This window comes from Eulemur rufifrons, chromosome 1 (genome assembly GCF_041146395.1).
Source record: "Eulemur rufifrons isolate Redbay chromosome 1, OSU_ERuf_1, whole genome shotgun sequence".
NCBI classification, from domain to species: Eukaryota; Metazoa; Chordata; class Mammalia; order Primates; family Lemuridae; genus Eulemur; species Eulemur rufifrons.
In genome coordinates this window covers 50,318,308-50,340,246 of record NC_090983.1, presented here as the reverse complement: position 1 = coordinate 50,340,246, position 21,939 = coordinate 50,318,308, and the positions used below count along the sequence as shown (strand labels likewise).

The 21,939-nt window shown below is 36.6% G+C and overlaps 1 protein-coding gene across 1 annotated transcript in view; it reads left to right on the top strand.

Annotated features, from left to right (window-relative positions):
* Nucleotides 1-2,491: 2,491 nt before the first annotated feature.
* AGPS (alkylglycerone phosphate synthase) overlaps nt 2,492-21,939 on the top strand; it is a 114,098-nt gene continuing 94,650 nt past the window's right edge. Inside the window, exons 1-3 of the mRNA XM_069470463.1 lie at nt 2,492-2,745; nt 16,674-16,763; nt 19,273-19,363. Of these exons, the coding sequence (XP_069326564.1) occupies nt 2,498-2,745; nt 16,674-16,763; nt 19,273-19,363 (429 nt within the window). The 5' untranslated portion in view covers nt 2,492-2,497. The remainder of the gene's footprint in view (nt 2,746-16,673; nt 16,764-19,272; nt 19,364-21,939) is intronic.

Genomic DNA, 21,939 nt, shown 5'->3' with positions numbered 1-21,939 from the left:
AGGTTATAGGAATCTCAACTCACTAACTGATACGTCTAAACCACTGTTATTATTTTTCTCTGTAACAATTTCACCAGTGACATATGATATTGGATCCTAAAGATAAAGCAGGAGATAAAACAAGAGAAAATGGAGACAATACCCAGATGATCTGAGGGGACAGCATGGAGGAATATTCTTGCCTCATTAATTCTTGGATTGAGCCACTTCCATCTGTTCTAGAGACCATTTTATCAGGTCAGAGGATATGTGTGTGGCTTTCTTCAGATAGTGCAAGACAAAAAGATCAGTAGAATTATTTGCGCGACACTGGGCGGCACAGTGGGTTTTACAATTTTAAAATAAGAGATAACCCTTCTAATAGACAATGAAGTCAAGTAAAGGAAAGGGATCTAGGATCTCTCTCTTCTGTTATCAAATGTGCAAGAGCATATAGCCACTTTTCTGGTCATCAGCTGAATCCTGAAAATGCCAATCAGGAACAGGTTCTGCTGTGTTATGACGGTGTACAACAAAACAGGGCCAATGTATGCAAAAGTCAGAAACTATTAATAGTAGCTTGCAGGCTTTGATATTTAATTATACAAGAGCAACTAAAGATTCTCTTTCTTAGTTACAAATACCTAGGAAAGTGCTATATGTGTCTCAAGTTCTTAATGTTCTCGTACCCCATGAATGAAGTCCTGATAGCTGTGGTAGCAATTTCTGAAATTCTTCCCAGAATTCAATCTGTAAGAATTAGGACTGTAGTTTATACCTAAAGTGAAATTTGTTTTAGGAAGCTCAACTTTAGAATTTGAAACCCCAAGCCTATATAAGTAAGTTTTAACATGTGATGTTAATGTCCTCAAAACTCTAAAGGTGGAATAAAGACAATAACATGAAGCATATAGTATTTGAGATAACATATAGCTATTTCAGAAAAGCCTCTTGCTCTCCTTAAGCATTTATCTGCAAAATAAGGATACTAAAATCTGTGTCATTGTGTTTTTGCAAAGATTGAGTAAAGAAATATGTATAAAATGCTTATATTATGGCTATTTTATATCTGACAAATTCATAAGCATTTCCTGTTTCCAAAGTTGTACTAAATTATTTTAATAGCTGCAAAATACTTTATCATATTGATATAATTTATTTAACCACTTCTCTACTGCTAGATATTTGGACTGCTTTCAGTGTGGCTTGGCATTTCTTTGTATATGAATTTCAGAGGACCTAAGATCTCTAAAGGCCGTATAATACATATTCTAGGGATTGTGGGACCACATAAGGTCTCTGTTGCACATTTTTTTCTTTCTTCTTTTTTAAACAACACTTTTAAAATATAAAAACTATCAGCTTGAGGGCTGTACAAAAACAGGCTGCAGCCTAGAGTTGACCCTCCAACAGTAACTTGCCCAGCCCTTAACTGATAGTTTTTAACTAGTTTGAGCCTCTTTGGAAGTTCACTGTAAAGGCATAATCTCAGACTTAGAAACTGGCAAGACCCTAGATGTCAGCTGTCAATCTCTAGCTGTTCCTCAGATTCCTCTACCAATATTTTTCTTTTTGTTAGGAAGGCATAATGCGAAGGTAGTAACAAGATGGAGAATGACAATGGGCAGTGTACGTGCTAGTTTTTGTTTAAGCTAATTCTTAAGCGAGACACTGGCTGAAAACGGTTGTGGAGCGCTGTCCTATGAGATCCCTTAATTTCACCAAGTGCCATCCTCCAGAAATGAAGCCTTGTAAATAATTGACAAGTCTTAAGAACAGTTGTTGGGTAATTTCTATCTGTAGCAGTAAAAAACTGCCTCCGTTAGGAAGGGCGTACAATTACTGGAAAGAGAACTAAGTTGCAACTTAGCTTTAGCATTTATTAGCTGCATGCTCTTGGGCCGGTTAAATAACCTCCTATTTTTCATCTGTAAAATGGAGAATACTTACTTGAGATTTAGCATTAAGCACAGTGCCAGGCACGAAGATGAGACAATGACAGAGCTGTTTGCTCTAATGGTTAGAGACAATGAGAGCCAGTTTTGAGTTACTCTGGTGACTCTGCAGGGAGGGCAGAGGTGGAACACTAGAGTCTCTTTCAGGAAAAGGACGGTGCTGGGTCGGTTTTCAAGTCCAGTAGAACCGCTCACTCCTGCTCCAAGGTATCTGCCCCCGAAAGCGCCTCCAGAGGCCACACCCAAGGACAAAGCCCAGGATTCTAGGACACCTCACGGGCGCTTGTGGTTTGACTCCTGGTCCAGCCAGCCCGGGCTGGGCAAACCCGCGGTCCGCTCAAACTCACCTGCTAAGCAGGTGCGCACAGCCCAAGGCGTGACCCGGGAGGGCGGGCGCGGTGGGCGGGGGCAGAGAATGTGAAGCTCCCGGCGCATGGCACCCGCCGCCCAGTCGCCGCGGTGGCTGCCGGGATGCGCCGCAGCGAATGGTCGCGCCGGGCGCAGCTCTGAGCGACCTTTCACCCGCGCCCAGCGGTCCCGGGCGGTGGCACAAGGCGGAAGCCATGGCGGAGGCGGCGGCTGCAGCGGGCGGGACGGGCGCGGGCTCCGGCTCTGCAGTGGACCGGGACCGGGACCCGGACCCGGACCGCGCCGGGCGGAGGCTGCGGGTTCTTTCGGGCCATCTGCTGGGCCGGCCCCAGGAGGCTCTGAGTACCAATGAGTGCAAAGCGCGGAGAACCGCGTCGGCGGCCACGGCAGCGCCCACGGCCACACCCGCCGCGCAGGAGTCGGGTACCATCCCCAAGAAGCGGTGAGTAGCGGTCTGTGGAAGGAGCTGGTGGCAAGGGAGCATGCAAGGCCTGTGCTGCGAGAGGGCACAGGCGAGGTGGGAAAGGAGGTGACACGGGTGGGCAGAAGGCATCTCGGTCCCTGAAAATAGGGACCCCACCTCTCTTTCAAGAGGGAGTGTACGAGACCCTGAACACTCTTAGGAAGGGGGCAGGATGAGATGGTGGATTTTGGTCGCTATTTGAGGGTAACAGATCTGAAGAACTCTCATTGGGAAAGGTTTTAAAGGGATTCTTTTTCCTGGGTTCTTAGTGCCAGGCATTCATTCTCTATCTTGAATGAATACTTTGGGGGCTGAGAGCTTGGATGGGTAGCAGAGGTTCTGTTGTGCTCCTCCAATGAGGTTTAAGTTTGTACTAGTTGATCACAGGGATCTCTCTTAATTCGTGAAAGCCTGATGTGGGGGGAACTGGTGGTGCCATGCAAATAGGTGCTGATTGGTTCTGTGGGGTAGTTTCCGTTTGCTTACCGGCACGGTCTTTGACTTGAGGGAGGAAACTGAGTAAGACGCAATAAACTACAAACATTAGTTAGTGATATGGGGTATGGGTAGTATAGCTGCTGAGCTCTGTGTAACCAGAAGCTAAAAGTCTGTGGGTGAGGGATGTAAGAGATCTTGACTTACAACTTTTTGAGGACATCTTAATCTCTGATGAAAGCTACTGGGAGAAGCTATTTTCATAGACGTGGCTTTGTCAGCGTGGATAAACAGAATGAAAAAAGATGTTGCTACTGTTTAATGTGTACTTACAGTGTGCCGGAGATTGTGTTAAATCCTTTATTTTTTACTCCTTCCCAAGCTATGGGGTAGGTGTCTTTTTCTGCCATTTACAGGTGAAGACATTTTCAAAAAGGCATCTGCTACAGGCTTAGCAGGCTTGCCGTGTTCAGCAGGTTAGAATTTGAAAGCACATCAAACTGACTTCAGGGCCAAGTTCTTAGGCTATACTTCTTCTGATGAAGTAAGTCGTTAATTCAACATACATGAGTTTGTAATCTACAACGTACACACTGTACTAGCAATGCAGAGATTTAAAGATGCAGTATTTACTTCTAGGGAACTAATAGCCTACAGGTAAAGTTATTATATAGTGTGATAAGAAATTCAGCTGGTAACTGTAGCACATGGTAACTTCCCAGTTTGGGATATGTGTTTGTTAGGGCAAAGGCTTCCCAGAGTAAGGATTGTTTGAGTAAATATTGAAGTTTGTGTTGGTAATAGTCTGCCAAAACGGTTCTTGGCAGACAAACAGTATGTTCACAGGTGAGGAAGTGAGAGACAGATTAGGAAACTACTGGGAGTTAAATGTGGCAGAATAAGGTGAGAATGACTGGGGCTAGAGAGGTGAGTCTTGTTTGCAGGACTTTATGTGGGGCAAAACATAATTAGATTTACCTTTTAGAAAGGTCACACTGAGACCAAATTGAAGAAGGTTGAGCAGTTTAGCAATATAATGATTAGGAATATAAACGTGGGTTTGAATTTCTACTACACAATTTCAGCTGTATGATCTTGGGCAAGTCATTTCTCTCAGAGCTTCAGTTCCCTCATTTATAAAAATGGGGACAATAATTTCTACTTTGCAGTGTTGCTGTAAAAATTGAAAAATATAAAGTTAAATGGTCAATTGCTTAGTGCAATACCTGTTACATAAACTCTCAACAAATGGTAGCTGCAATTTTCATTGTGTCTAAAGACAGACCAATTAGGAGACTGCTATCCCAATGAGAAATGCTGGGATTCTGAACTAAAGCATAATATTGGTAGTAGACAACCTATTTGAAAAAATATGAGGAGGCAAATTTTTCAGAACTTGGTTACTGAGTGGTTGGGGGCGCAAGAAGGAATCAAGGATCATATCTTGTCCTCTGGCTTCACTTAATGTTATATTAGCTGTCGTTGGTTTTAGAACTTTTAACTTTTCTAAATGGCTTCATGTACATTTATGTCTACTCACTTGTAAGCATTTGTATGTGATTGTACATTTACATGCAGGTTCATACTCTTAGAACTGAGTAGGGAGGTCAGGTTTTCCTTATGGTTGGATTTAGTGGTCTTGGTCTACCAAATACATAGAAAAAATAGTATGTTTGTAAGGCACACTGAGGTGCTGGATGAGGCTTCCCATGGCTGAAAGGGCCCTGTGTGGCTGTTGCAAGGACTAAGGCATCAATAGTTCAGGCATGACTGCAACCTATTTATGACAGAGGTTACAGCTGGTGGGAAGCTCTAGTCTTTGGTTCTGGCTTAGATGGTTAGTGGTAAAATCTGGTCCTGTACAAGTATGTTGAAGTTTAATCAAAGTATGAGGGAATACAAAAACTTTATTAGATGACATATCAAAAGTTTCTTCAGAGAGTGATCTACTTGATAGATTATTCATGGAGAACCCAGGTCTCTTTTCTACTTCCTGCTGCTTAGCTGAGCTTCAGGTTGCTAGCAACAGAACTAAGCCTAAAGGAAAGGCAAATGATGGAGCAAGAAAGAACCAGAGTGGATGTCCAATAAAGTGTAAATATAACTGTATGTCAATTATTTTGGAATCACTTGGTGATTTGTGTATTACTCCTTTCCCTTTGTTACATTGGATGATGGCGTTGGTTGTAATTGTTTTATCTAATGGCTGGTTATACTTAAATTCATCATGGGGTTAGAGTAGTGACTTCTTGAAACTCCATGTTTCATTCCTCTTGCAGATTAGTCATGTGTATGTTAATTTACTTAACATTTATAGGGTAGTAGATTTATGATAAGTACTGTCCTAGGTAGTGGAGGTAGGGATGGATAAATAGTCCTTGGCCCCAAAGAATTCACAATCTAGGAAGGGAGAGACACATTCCAGTACAGTTTGATTAGAGCCATTGTAGTTATGGGTACACCTGTAGCACAGAGGAAAGAAAGAGTGATATGCTCTACCTAGGAGTCAGGGGACGCTTTCTGGAGAAGGTTTTAAAATGTGGATGATAGTTTGTCAGGTTGATTGGATGGTGAGAAGAGTTTATGTTTCAGGCAAAAGGAATGACATATGGCAAAGCAAGGAGGCATGAAAGTGCTCATTGTATTTAGGTAACTAGACAATTCAGTTATTGGTAGAGGTGGGAGTAAAGTGAAAAGAGGAGAGTAGTGGCAGGTCATGGAGATCTTTGGCCTATGAATCATCAGTCCATTCATTTAGTTACTCATTCTCGAATGCAACATACAGCCGTGAACAACTACTCTGTTCTTATGGAACTTATATTCTAGTCGGAGCAGAGATCCTGAACAAACAATAATATTAGTATGTCAGGTGGTGATAAATGCAGTAAAAAATGAAGCAGGTGATAGAGAACTCTTGAAGGACTTAAACTGGGAAGAGACACAGTCGGATTGGGTTTGAGTTTGAGGGAAGTCACTTCAGCTGTAGTGTTAAGAATGGATGGCAAAAGGGTAAGGATGCACATAGGAAGATAAGTTAGGGAAAGGCTGTTGTGGCATGTGAGAAATAATTAAGGATTAAACTAAGATGATGGCAGTAAGAATAGGGAGGAAAGAATGGCTTTGAGAGTTTTGGAAGGTAGTGCATTAGGTGATACTTCAAAATTATGTGACTAAATTAATGCCATGGGAGTTTGGAGACTGAATGAAAATAGAAAAGGAATGACAGAATTCTGAGGAATGACATTTAAGAGCATTGACCTGAGGCAGGAGGATTGCTTGAGCTCAGCAGTTTGAGACCAGCCTGAGCAAGAGCGAGACCCTGTCTCTACTAAAAAGAGAAAAATCAGGCGGCCATTGTGGCACACCCCCATAGCCTCAGCTATTTGGGAGGCTGAGGCAGGGCAGGAGGATCACTTGAGCTGAGAGTTTGAGATTGCAGTGATGCCCCTGCATTCTATCTGGGGTGACTGAGCGAGATTCTGTCTCAGAAAAAAGAAAATAAATAAAAATGCTGACCATCCAAAACATGTTGCTTAGTTGTCACATGGTCTTCTAGAGTTGGTTCCAATTATTTCTATATAAGAACATATATTCTCATTATTTGAAGTTTTGAGCAGAGTTTTGAGGGTGTTGGTTTACTTTTGGACTCCTTTTTTCTTTAAGTGCATGATATTCCATGTGTGATTTCTTCTTACCCTTGCTTCTGAATGCAATTTTAAATTCTTAAAAATCATAGTAAATGGCAATTATGTGACATTTTTTTGCGTTGGTTTGGGATTTTTTTTTTTTGACTTTTTAAAAACTATTGTAATGTTATGAAAAAGACAAGGAAAAAAAATCCCTAGTGGACTTTTGGTCCTTCACACTGCTAACCACTTTCCTAATGGTAACTTTGGCTCCAACCTCCTTGTGGCTTGCATTAGTTAGAATTGCTGTATGGCAATTTTTACAGAGATTATAAACTCTTCTGGTTCAGGTCAAAAGAATATCTGGTTAAGAATGTCACTAATTAATTTACTTGCTTAGAATGTCATTTATGTATGCCATTAAAAAAATAATGTATTATTTAACATGTACCAGAAGTTTTAGTAGATATTTTGCAGAAGGAAAAAAGCTGAGTTAAACCTCTTCTAAATGTTTTCCAGGAGGGCATCCTGAATCCTGTAGGAGCTGATGCCTTTCCATAGCAAAGGTTATTTGCACAAGTGACCTGACTTAGGACTTCACATCTGTGGGCAAAATTAGCACTTATTTTGGTAGTTATGTTGAATGAAATATTTAGCCTGCTTTGACTTCCTAGTTAGGAATTCTAGTGATAGTAGTAATAGGAGTTTAAATTTGAGTAAGTCCTAACGTGCTAGGTACCGTACTTATTGTACTAAAGCTTATGTATGTCATCTCATTTCTCATAACAGCTCTGAAAACTAGGTGGTACTGTATAGTATATATGTTACAGGTGAGGAAATAGAGGCTCAGAGAAGTTAATTTGTCTAAGGCCATATAACTATGAAATGAAGGAGATGGCATTTCAACCCTATTCTTCCTTCGGGGCCCATATTCCTTCCTCTCTGCTGGATTACCATACTTGATGTTGTTCCCTGGGGAAAAATTATCTACTTACTATTCATCAAGTTTCTGTCTTTTTCATGCCAAGTTTCAAACCTTTGTGATTAAATAGATCATGATCAAATACTTTGTCATACAGTTAAGGCATTAGTTTATGTTGTACTTATTGAATAAATTATAAAACATATGATCCTGTCAAAATGAAATTCATAATTTAAGAAAATGTAATGGATGGTTTAAAAAGTTAGACTAGCCTGCTTCCTTTTGTGAGTGAATTTTGCTATTTAACTTGTGAGAGAAGACAGTGTTGGGAATAAAAGGGAATGAAGAGGAGGAATGTGAAAGACCCAAGATCAGAGGAGAAAGAAGAGGTCATGGAGGGTTTACTGCCTGGCTGTAAGCTAACTCTGTTTTGGATAGTGAATGAATAAGAAACCCTGAAGACTTAATATCTATGGTTAATTGGTATCATACTTTTGTGAATGCATTTTAAGATGGACCAGACTTTCTCCAAATAGACTTCTTTATGTTAGAAAGTTACTGTAGACTCATCTACCCTGTGGTCACTTAATAAAAATATCTGGACATAAATTAAGTGATCTGTTTTTAGGCTGCAGAGAAATGGAGTGCTATTGCGGTCAGATGAGATACTTTATGGAACACTTTAAAAGCAAGTGCTAAGCAAATATTACTCCTTTTGATTTTATTTCTTTGTTATTGAGAAGATAACTTATGCTGGTAATCAGGTTAGTATGTTAATTTCAACCTTAAACTAAATCAGAGGATCCTGAGTAGATCTATCCTTTTGGCATAAGGTAATTGCCCTCCCCCAATTAGTGCTCTCTGTATTTGTTGAGTTTTAGGGGTAATATTTCATCATATCCCTGTCCCAACATCTGGTTTCAGACACCGGATACAGACAGATGGAGGTAAAAATGTCAGCTGGTTAGAGATTATGGCATAGATCTGGACTATATAATATTTACCCTGAATTAGATAGACTCTGTCACAGGCAGTACCACAGAGGGCCACCTCTGCAGAGCCAGCTCCAGTTAGCCTAACACATGCCACCAAAATACTAAAGAATAGCCACTCCGGTGGGTAGATTCTAAAGAGAGAAAGGGCTGACTCCAGGTGCTTGGTGCCTTCTCTCAGAATTCTCTCACCAGCTAAATCACTCCTCCCCTGAGAAAGAGCAAGTGTGTGAGGATTAGGGAGAGGCCAGAAGCCTGACTCTGATGAAGTTTTTCCACATTGGAAACTGGAGTGCAGAGAACAGAAGTATTGCTGGAATGCTTTTGGAGCAACTAGGGGAAAGGACTGAAACTTGATGTAGGTGGACAGTCTTCCTTCCACCTGCCTCATTAGTGTGTGTTATCTATTCCCATTGCTTACTGAATACATTACACAATTTCCTTGGTAGGGCAATTAAGGTCCTTCAGTAGGATATGTCCTAATCAACCCTTTAAGGCCTATTTCTTAATTTCCTTGATACCTACTATGTATTCTAGCTACACATTGGAATTGTTGCTATTTCTGGATCATGCCCTTCCCTTCTATTTATTTGATATGTTAGTGTTTCCCAAATTGTAATGCATATATTTAATAGCTTGATGGTTTTGAGATAATTTGGGGGTGTTACATGGATTAAAACCTTATTTGAGGTCAGGTGCGGTGGCTCACGCCTGTAATCCTAGCACTCTGGGAGGCCGAGATGGGCGGATCGTTTGAGCTCAGGAGTTTGAGACTAGCCTGAGCAAGAGCGAGACCCCGCCTCTACTAAAAATAGAAAGAAATGATCTGGACAGCTAAAATTATGTATATAGGAAAAAGTTAGCCAGGCATAGTGGTGCATGCCTATAGTCCCAGCTACTCAGGAGGCTGAGGCAGAAGGATTGCTTAAGCCCAGGAGTTTGAGGTTGCTGTGAGCTAGGCTGACACCAGGACACACTAGCCTGGGCAACAGAGTGAGACTCTGTCTCCAAAAAAAAAAAAAACCTTATTTGAGTAGTTATAAAATATTTATATATATACTTTCTGGTTAAATTTTATTGAACTATTACATAATTTATTTCAAAAGCAAATGAACAAATCATAAATTTACAATTTAATTTTTGCAGAGTGAACACATCCATTTTATTGTATTTAGATTAAGAAATTGCATTACCAGTAGTGCACTAGAAGACCCCTTTCATGCTCATACCAGTGGCTTCTCCCACCAGGTTAACAGCTACCTTGACTTCTAACACCATAGTTTAGATTTGCCTGTTTGAACTTTATATAAATGGAATCATACAGTGTGTACTTTTTTGTGTTTGGCTTCTTTCTGTCAGTACTATGTTTGTGATACTTATCGATGTTGTGTCTAGTTGTATTTTGTTCATCATCATTGCTGAATAGTATTCTATTGGGTGGATATATACCACAGTTTACCTGTTCTGTTATTGATGAACATTTAGGTGATAGCTTCCTTTTGATTTGAGTTGTTATTTGTTTTAATATGAAATGCATATCAAACTATTGTTTTTTATAGATATTACTGCATAGGAAGAGGCTCAAGTAATTAAAATAGTGTTTAGTATTATATTAATTTTTCTTAAGTATATTAATTATCTGAAGTAATAAAATGTTCCCAGGTACTAAATCATTCTTATAAATGTATTAGATTTTTAAACACAGTGACCTTAAAATCATTGAAATGTTAAAATATTATTATGAATTTATAAGATTTCAGCTTAAAATCACAAGTCTAAATCCATTAGTCAATTATACATTTTATTTTATTTTTTTGATATAGAGTCTCACTCTGTTGTTGCCCAGGCTAGAGTGCTATGGCATCAGCCTAGCTCATAGCAACTTCAAACTAAGTGTCAATTACACTTAGTCTGACTTATAATAACTACCCTCACCAGTGAACAAAGTTAATTAGTAAGCCAATAGACTAATTCATGATGAAAAAATGTTGAGCCTTGTGGCTATTTTAGTTGTCTTGTTTTTCTCTGTAGGAAATCAAAGTATAATCTAATGAAGGTAGCTTGATGAGGGCAAGAGGAAATATTCTGTGATTCAGATATTTCATGGAGTCATACTACCAAAGCTTGATAGCATTCGTTTATTTTAAGTCACATGTTTAGCAATCTTGGAAACATGAGATGTGTAGCAGTGTGAATTTTTCTATTTTTTTTGTAAGGGGTTTAAATTATTACACTTACACTAAGCTATTTAAATCACTTTACTTACTTGAAAAGGAATTATTAAATAGTTGTACTGTCAGATTGAGGTAGTATGCAATTTTAAAGTTTTCCTGTTGACAGTTTTAGAAATAATTTTGTAGGACTTGTAGGCTAGATATGAACATGATTTTTAAATTTTTTTAAAAGCATATACATTTTAAAATTAAGCATAAAAAATTGCAAAATTCCCCCCTTCATTGGACTTTTTTGTTTCTAATGGGAGCTCAGCTTCAAAAAAAATTTTTTTAAATACAAAGCCAGTAGTAATAGTATTTCTTGTGTAGAATATTTTTTTGGTTACGTATCTTTTCAGGAGTATATCTGTTTTATTGACCAAATCTTGATATCTTTCTCATCACTTTTATTTTTTACTTTACTTTCATGATTTCCTTTAGGTTATCTTGATCTAGGAGTAATTAAACATACAACCAGATAATAAGGATTTTAATTAACACAAAAACGTCTTCAAGGATTTTTTGAAAACTTCCATGTATTGTACTACATATGAAATTGGTTTGAATTTAGCTGATATTGAGGTTGGTTAGCTAGAAATCCAGCACTAGGGCTTAAGTTTCATACTTTACTTTTCATTTCTCAGAAGTTCTGCAATCATATAATCTTGTTCTCATTGTTTAATTTGGAAAATATAGGCAAAAGTTTGGTTATCATCTGAACTGAATAGCAAAATATCTTTTATTAGAATTTTGATTATTGGAATTTTATCAGAAAAACTTTTTTTTTAAAGTTATTAGATAGCTGAACTTTTAAATTATTAACCCAGAATGAAAGTGGGCTAAATCATTTTTTCCTTTTTCTTATTTTCTAGTGAAAAATATTATGACTAGAAATAGTAATGGTAGAAACCATGCTTATATCACGGTGCTTGCAATTTATTACTAGTTAGAGAAATAGTAATCTGACAATTAACCTGTATGTGAATGGAGACTTAAAAGTGAAAATTTTCCATTTTAAGAATAAAGGAAGGAACTCTTTATGGTCTTAATAAGGCTAAATCTAAATATTTCACTTAAAGATTGTACAGTCCAGGGAAATGTAAAAATATTGAATGTGTACATCATGTATATCATGGGAGAATACTGCCACCTTGTGTATATGTGATGCTATTTTATGTCTCCATTTTCTTTTGTTACACCAACTAATACTTTGCTTTTTCACTGTTTGGTACTGTGGTCAGATATGTAAATGTGTAAAACATTTGTTTTATTTTTTATGCAGTAAAATCAAGCCAACTTTTGTTTGGGGAGGGGACGGGGGAGGGGTCTTGTATTTTGAAAACGTTAAGTTTGTTGTAGTTAGCTTTAAGAATTGGTATGTCTGAGAGGTTGTACTGGTTAATTGACCTCTGGAGTTAGCTAAGAATGGCATCCTTTTATTTGAATCTTATGGGAAGCTGGTGATTCTTTAATCATTCCTCATTTCAGTGTTTGCAGTGCTTTGGGGTTATTCTGAATGCCAGAATTCATTACACTGTAGGAGGTGGAGGGCATTTGGCTTCTGACACAACCATATTCCTTGATTTTTAAATGTTTTCCCTCAGGTCAAGTGCAGAAGAATGACTGCAATCCAGGTTGAGCATCCCTAGTTTGAAAATCCGAAATCTAAAATGCTCCAAAATCTGAAACTTTTTGAGAACCAACATGAGATAGTGACACCTTAATTTCTGATGTTTCAATATACACAAACTTTCTCATGCACAAGATTATTAAAAATATTGTATAAAATTACCTTCCGGCTATGTGATAAAGTGTATATGAAACATAAATGAATTTCATGTTTAGACTTGAGTCCTATCCCCAAGGTATCTCATTATGTATATACAAATATTACAAAATCTGAAAAAATTCAAAATCCAGACAATTTTGGTTCCAAGCATTTTGGATAAGGGATAGTCACCCTATAGTAACATGTAATAGTGCTTTGAAAAATATTGATATGGAAAAAAAATGGGTTCCTTTAAATCATTTTGGCTACCTGAAGGTATGACATAGAAGGTTTCAAATATTACCACTCTGAAGAGAAAGAATCACAAGACTGGGAATCAGCCTTTGGAAGCTCACGTCTAGCTTAACTGCAAGACCAGGGGTTCTTCTCTGGGCACAGTTTTTTAATTTGAAAAACGAGCAGCTAACCTGGGTGGTTCCTACAGATCATTTTAGCTTTTGAATTCTGTGACCATGTAGAGTTTTACTCTAATTTTAAAATGTTAATGATAATGTAATGCCCTTCAATGTCTTTATACTCTTATCTTCCCTATAAGAAATTATTTTATTTAATCCAACTTAATGTAATCGTAGTTGGTGTTTAACTATCATAGTATATATTAGTAGTTTGAGGGGATGCATGTGTATAAAAGTTTAAAACCAGAAGCCTACAAAATTTACCTACTCAGAAGATTGGTTTGTGGTTAATCTAGATTTTAATTATATACTATTTAAGCAACATAACACTGTTTTGGGCACAGATGCATTCCAAATGCCTACATTTCACCTTCTAAGAGGACTCCAGAAGTTGGCATAAATATGATAGAGCCCTTAATATTAGTGTAGGTAGGGAAATAAGACATGAGCAGAGGAACTACAGAATGGGCAGTGTAAACAAAGGAGATGCTAAATAAGAAAACATACTGTAACAATAACAAGGTAAGGGTAATTGCAAGTGTCACAGAATGTTAGCTTAGGTAGGAAAGTGAGACATAAGTAGAGGAAATACAAAAACAGGCAGCATGAAAGGAGATGCTGAGTAGCAATAACAAGATAAAGGTAACTGCAAGTGTCACAAGTAACATAACAGAAGCAACACAGGACACATTATAAATGTTTCGGTCCCTGCCCCCTAGTGTGGGCTTTGGGTGCCAGGCCTAACCATGTAAGGTGAAAGACACCCCTGCCCCATGGCAGGGAAGAGACAGCATCCCCATTGGTCAAGAAAAAAGGGGAAGAGACATCATGAAAGGAGGCGAGGCCAAATGAGAGAAAAAGGGTTGACACATATTCCCCAGGGCCGCTGTTTGTTTAAAAGTGTGCCCACTCCTACCTTTTAGGAATGTACTATTGCTTACTAATAAACTTCTTTGCTCATTGATTTAAACTTCTGTGTCCCTTGCTTGCTTTCTTCTATCATGAGGAGACAAGAACTGAAGTGTTCACATCAACTGCTGGTAACAATATTAACCAGTTTCCTGACTGGGATGAAAAGAGAGAAACAAGTTTGTCTTGGGAGTTGAAAACTTGGGAGTTCTTTAGGGTATTACCCAATTTGAAAATTTAAGGTCAAAGATTGTTCAGTATGTAAATGTCTTCATTTTGTAGTATGTAGCAGCAGATCTTTCCTGTTCACCTTCATTTTTTTCCTTGTAAAGTGCTGAGAGTGAGCCCTTATAACCAGGTTTAGGTTTTTACTTTGAGGCAATCCGGGTATAATTTTTTTAAATTCTAGGAATAATTTTAAGGAAAATGATTCTTACTGTTAAGCTTCATAAACATGCCAAATTCATCATGTGTACTGGAAGTGATTTCTCAGGCAAAATGACTTTGTTGGTATTTTTGCATTTATTTAGTGTAATACCAAATTACCATTTTGTAGAGTACAGAATTTATGGTAAATGTTTAAATTCACTAACAAAATACATTCACATATAAAAATCTATGTGTATATTTTAAAACATTAAGTAAGATGTTACCTTTAAAAAATATACATATTCCTTTAATGTAAATTTTTATGGAAATTTAATAAGAAAATGCTAAGTAAATTACATGTAATAAAAGTAGAGAGAGTTTACTCATGAACAAAAGCAAAGTGGTAAACAACTGAATCTGTTTGTTTGTTTGTTTTAAGAGACAGAATCTCATTTGTTGCCCAGGCTGGAGTACAGTGGCTATTCACAGGCACAATCGCAGCGTATTACTTCAGCCTCCTCAGTGGCCTAATCTGTTTTTGACACACAAAAAAGAAAGAAAGTAAAATCTTAAGTGAATCAAAGGTGACATTAGTCATGAGGTTTTTCTGTACAGATTTTTCCAAAAATTCTCTTCCAAAACCTCCCCTTACAGTGAAGTAGGAATGTTATAGGATTAGAAGAAAATATTAGTTTAGTGTTAGTTTATAACTGACTTATCTACAAATCCAGTTTCTTGATTGTTAGTCTTCAGATATTTGAACAGTTTTGTATAGGGACTGTAGTTTTTATTGATAGTAAACCATAATTTTAAAGAGCATTCCTGGTTCTTTGTCACAATTTTGTGTATAGATAGAGGTTTCAATTCATAATTAATTCCCTGTATCTGGTTCAGTTGTATTATGTTCATGTTCCACTTTTTTGTAAAGCCTCTGAACTAGAGCAGTAATTATGATTTTAATAAAAATTTGCTTGTCAATTGTTATTTTCTTCTTTCTTGAAAATTACGGAGAATTAGAGGAACACTTTCTAAGTGTATCTTCATTTTGAAATTTTAATGCAGCAAATAACTTTTAAGATAGAGAAAGGTTTTCGTCAGGTTATTTGCATCATAAACTGCACAGCTGAATTTATAATAAGATTCACCACCAGTTTATTTCAGTAGCCAAGATCACAATAGGGTGCCATGTTATAACATGTAATAAAAACAGACACCATACATCAGTGTGGTTGCTTATTGTCTTCTGCACAGGCCAAGACCTATCTATTCTTATGTGATGTGCAGAATTGAATGATTAAGTCATTGGTTTTGATGAAAATGATTTTTAAAACTATGAAATACTGATATTTAGAAATTAAAAAAACATATTGTTTTGGAATACTAAAAACTGGTATAGTCATCAACTATTATGATATGTAAATCAAGGTAGAGATTGGTAGTTACATGGAAGTTGAAGGATTTAGAATGTTGGTAAACCCAGCACTGAGATTTTTAATCTACTTTCTAATATATACAGAACTTTGTTTCTTGTTCAAGTTAATTCTTAGTTTTTTGTTTTTTTTTTTTTTGAGACAGAGTCTCACTCTGTTGCCCAGGCTAGAGTGAGTGCCGTGGCGTTAGCCTAGCTCACAGCAACCTCAAACTCCTGAGCTCAAGCGATCCTCCTGTCTCAGCCTCCCGAGTAGCTGGGACTACAGGCATGCACCACCATGCCCGGCTAATTTTTTTTCTATATATATTTTTAGCTGTCCATATAATTTCTTTCTATTTTTAGTAGAGATGGGGTCTCGCTCTTGCTCAGGCTGGTCTCGAACTTCTGAGCTCAAACGATCCGCCCACCTCGGCCTCCCAGAGTGCTAGGATTACAGGCGTGAGCCACCGCGCCCGGCCAATTCTTAGTTTTAATTGCAAAACTTTTTAGGCTGTCCAACAATGTAAACTCAATAACATGTACAAAATATAACATATTTGTACTTAAAGCATATCATATTCCTTTTTTCATCTTTTTCTTCTTCCTTTGAATGCATTAAATTTATTGGTTGTAGCCTTCTATAAAGCAGGTGCTGCTCATCAGGGTGATTCTGTATTGAGAAATATTAATATGTAGACATTTTAATAAGTGCTCATTTTATTTAAACTAATACAGTATCAGTGGGCATAAGGTGTTTTAAATGATTGTAAAAGTTAATAATCAATGATACGCTGTTTTGAGATGTTTAGCATAAGTCTCATTTATCTATTTTTTTCTTCTTATTAGGCAAGAAGTTATGAAATGGAATGGATGGGGATATAATGATTCCAAATTCTTCTTCAATAAGAAGGGCCAAACTGAGTTGACTGGGAAAAGGTAACCTGGATTTGTTTACTCCTTCTTTTCTTCCATCTTTTCCTCTTTCTTTCTATAAATAATTTTAAACATACATAAAAATATAATTATCCCTCTTCCAATTTACAAATTGTCAACATTTTGCCATAATTGTTTCTTTTGTTTTCCTGTAATATTTCAAATTCTGACATTGTCAAGTCACCTCTAAATATTTATATATATGCTCCTTAAAAAATAAGGACCTAATATAATCAATCATATGATACCATCATATCTTCAAAATAACAAGCATTTTATATCTAATTATCCAGTCCATATTCACACTTCCCTAATTATCTCACAAATGCCTTTTATAAGTAGTTTATTTGAATCAAGATCCAAATAATGTCTACAACCATCTTACCATCCAATCCCCATGCCATTGATTTGTTGAAAGCAACTTTATATTTATAAAGTCTGGTAATTTCCATCTGAGTGTGAGTTTCTATGAAAGGTGAACAGTTTTAGGTCTGTGTGAATGTAAATAGTATTTTAAAAATTAGTTTCTGAGTTATATTAGAGAAGTGATGAAGAAAGATCAGTTATTTGTAAGATAGTGTTCACATTTCTGAAATGTTTTGAGTAGATACTGGTTTGTCTATTGAATTTTGATATAACTTTTGAAAGGACAGCAAGTACAAATATGTAATACTTGTATGCTGGCTCTATAAAAATAAATTAAAAATTGAGACCAAGTAAAAATTTGGATTGGATGTATTATAAGTCTATTCTAGTATTGCACTTTGATTTAATATCTATTGGGCATTAGGTTAATGTTTTTTTAAACTTATATGCTATATCAACATACTGAATTGTCAGCAAAGAAATAAGTTTTATTCCTTTGGAAAAGTTATTTATTTCCTTTTTGTTGCAACATAATCAAGGCATCTTTCTGACTTATATGTATTTTGACCTAAAATAAAACCTCAGGAGTAGTGATTAGGAACTAATCTTAATGAAAGAATGAAGATGTATATTAAATTTTTTTAATAGGAAAAATAAATATTATCTGTGTTCTTATTCCCATCTCCTAAGTGTGACTGGGTAGCATGCAAATGGCAGCTTAGTTGAGAAGTTGTGTAATTCAGGTAGAAGGAATTACTGGTTAAAATTAAATATACCAGTGTTCTAAATGTGAGTCTTTTATTTTTTAAATAGAGTAGTAATGTCTAGTACAGTAGAAACTTACCCGTGTAGAGACTGGCATTTAAAATCTTCTGAGGAAAAAAATAAATCTTCTGAAGTTAAAACTTCTTTTCATCCGTAGACTCTCTTAAGAGAGTGAAAAGGTACATCACAAAGAGAAAATGTTTAATACATATATTCTTGATTCCATAATATATAAAGACTTCTTATATATTAATAAGAAAACAATAAACCCTAGGAAAATGAGCAAAAGACTTGAACTGGCATTCAAAATACGGGATATCCAAGTGGACAATAGATACATGCATAGATGCGCAATCTCATAAGTAATCAGTAAAATTCAAATTAAAACTCTAATGAGATAATCAATAGAATGTCTCAGAGTTTCAATTGTAGAATTTTTATTGTGTTCTTCTTTATAGTTTAGTTCTCTACTGAGATTTTTTTCTGTTACTCGCTGGGAGAATATTTTCTGTTTTGTCCTTTAGCATAGTTATAATAGCTGCTTTAAAATCCTTGCGTGCTATTTCCAGTATGTTGGGGCATTTTGGTGTCAGTCATTAATTGCCCTTTCTCTTGATTATGGATCACATTTTCTTATTTGTTCATGTCTAGTAATTTTGGAGTGTATCTTTGGAGTGTGTTTTGCATTATGTCTTGTAGATACTATGGATTCTGTTACATTCCTCTGAATGACCTTTTTTTTTTTTTTTTTAAATCAAGCAATTAACCTGACTAATCTCAGATTCCAAATCTGTCCCTCTGTGGTGGCAAGCGGCAAGATTGTTAAATTCTTTTAAGCTTAACTGGGCTGCTTGGAAGACTTTAATACATACTCCATACATGTGTAATTCCGGGTCAGCCAAACATTTGGAGAGAGTTAATACATAGGTCCCTCTCTGACTCTCTTCTTTCTGTGATTTCCCTGTGTACTTTCTAAATCCAGTATTCACTCCAAACATTCTCTTCTGGTTCTTCACGCCAGGAAAACTATGGGTTTTCAGCAGTTTTGTTACCTTTTTATGGCACCAGCTAGGGCCTGTCCTTAAGGCTAAAAACCCATTTTAAAAAAACAAAGCAAAACTGGAAAGTCATGTAGTGCTTTTTTCCTTCTTCCAAGTGTAGGACACTCCTCTCCCCTATTTTTGCCTGCTTTTGGTCTGTCTATAATGCCTTCAGATAGCTGGGTTTTGTTTGTTTTATTTTGTTTTTGTCCAGAGTTTATAGTTGCTTGTGGGATAGTTTGCTTGATAGGAGCTGCTTGACCATTACTGGAAGGAGAATCTAAGCTTTAAATTTAAATGAAGATACCTTGCTCTAATACTTTACCTTCTTTGTACCTTAGGTACCCTCTTAGTGGCATGATTTTACCAACTTTTAAAGAATGGGTCCAAAATATCCTTGGAGTAAGTCTGGAGCATAAAACTACCTCTAAAGTAAGTAAATAAGAATGATTACTAACATGCTTAACAGTGTTTTTTATATTGGTCTTGTTAGGTTGTTAGGGGCATTTTTTTAGTGTCACAGGTCTAGTTTCTAATCTCAGAATTTATCTGAGATATATTTGACAAACTTTTCATCTTCTCTGAGCCTTGGTTATTTTAATTTGAAAAGTGGAAGTAATAACTGTACTACCTCTCACAGGGCAGTAATGAAGTGCAAATTATTTACTTTCCTGAGAGCACTTTCTTACAAAAATATAAGTTACTGTTATTTTTAGATTGTATAATAGGTTGACAGTAATCTAGGATTAATATAGAATAATTTAAAATAAGAATGTAATTTTATATTCAGTATTAGAACATTTAAAATATTTGAAGAATTACAAAATGAAAATTTGATTAAGATATGATAGAGAATTTTAGTTTATATAATTTTGCTTTTCTGAAAGTGAGATTAGAAAATTTTAAACTGTATACATAGGAAACTTATGAAATATTTAGCACTTCTTCATTATTATTTTTTTATTATTTTTCTATAGCATGCTATTCTACATGTCTCTTAGGTTCCCTAAGTATATAGGGGCTATATCTTTAAATATATTCTTCACTGTATCCAACATGTTATTAAGAAGTATAGGTATTTAGTGAGTATTTATTAGGTTTATTTATAAATCCACAGTTATTTAATGCTAGTTATTAAATTAGGCTGAACAATTAATTCAGTTCCTCCTCTCAAACCAAAGGCTTTTAACTTTTTTAAACATCTCTTTTTCATCTCTTAAATTCTCTCTGTGTGTCTCTCATTTGTACTTACTTGTTTTTGACATTGATACAATCTGCATACCATATTTAGAAATTTCAGTAGGTTTAGATACACTCTTTTTTTCTGCTTTTGAGCCCTTTTCAATTTTTAATGACTTAAAAATTAATCAGTATATTTTGTTGAGGTTTTTTTGGTCATTTGCTTCTACAATAGGATAAATTTCATGAGGTCAAGATTTTTTTTTTCTATTTAACTCACACTTGTATTCCCAGGGCCTAGAACAGTGCCTGGCTTATAGCAGGCACTCAGTAAATATTTATTATATGAATGAATACAGTACCTTAATGACAGACTGAGATAATATAGAAGTATCATATATTTTTATTTATTATTCTTATATAATACTTCCTTTTTTCCCAAATACTATATTATAGCTTTTTTTTTCCCCCAATAGCAGATTTGATTTGGCCGGCCATTTATAGACCTCTTCCTATCTACTAGGCATGCTATTAGGTGCTTTTCACAAAAATTATCACATTTTGCCTTCCTTCCTTATAATAATCCTATACATTTGGTGGTGATAATCTCATTTAACAGAGGAAGAAGCTAAGTAAGGCTCACAGAAGTTGGGTGACATGCCCAGTGTCGTATAGTTTTAATTTTAAAGTTGAGGATTAGTTTCAAGTTACCTGTTACTTGAAGTTGAGTATCAAGTTTATAATTATGCTGTGAGCTTTAAACTTTAAGCAGCTCATAAAAATGGGTTTATTACTTGTTGTGAGGCTTTCTGTTAATCATTTTTAAATCATTTTAAATTTAGCATTTCTATGCTAAATTTGGCCGGGCGCGGTGGCTCACGCCTGTAATCCTAGCACTCTGGGAGGCCGAGGCGGGTGGATCGCTCAAGGTCAGGAATTCGAGACTAGCCTGAGCAAGAGCGAGACCCCGTCTCTACTAAAAATAGAAAGAAATTATCTGGCCAACTAAAATATATATAGAAAAAATTAGCCGGGCATGGTGGTGCATGCCTGTAGTCCCATCTACTCGGGAGGCTGAGGCAGTAGGATCGCTTAAGCCCAGGAGTTTGAGGTTGCTGTGAGCTAGGCTGACGCCACAGCACTCACTCTAGCCAGGGCAACAAAGCGACACTCTGTCTCCAAAAAAAAAAAAAAAGGAAATGCTAAATTTTATCTACAGGTAAAAATGTAGATAATGCAAGTCAAGTAGCATTCTTCTGTCTCCTTAATCTAAAACTGAAGATTTGAGACTTTGTTATCTTTCCTGTTCTTGACTGCAGTCTTTAGAAATAATGAAAAGGTGGGCCATAGAAGCAAAGAGGAAACATAGGGCCTTTATAACTTATACTGCAGAATATGATTAACCAGACCATTTGTTATTTGTTTTTTATTTTTTTTTTTGAGACAGAGTCTCACTCTGTTGCCCAGGATAGGGTGCCGTGGCGTCAGCTCACAGCAACCTCAAACTTCAGGGCTCAAGCGATCCTACTGCCTCAGCCTCCCAAGTAGCTGGGACTACAGGCATGTGCCACCATGCCCGGCTAATTGTTTCTATATATTTTTAGTTGTCCAGCTAATTTCTTTCTATTTTTTTTTTAAGTAGAGCTGGGGTCTCGCTCTTGCTCAGGCTGCTCTCGAACTCCTGAGCTCAAACGATCCGCCCACCTTGACCTCCCAGAGTGCTAGGATTACAGACGTGAGCCACGGCGCCTGGGCCTAACCGTTTGTTATTTGTTACTGTCACAAAGTTGGTTTCTGTATGCATTACTTGATATTTTCCTCTGCTTCTG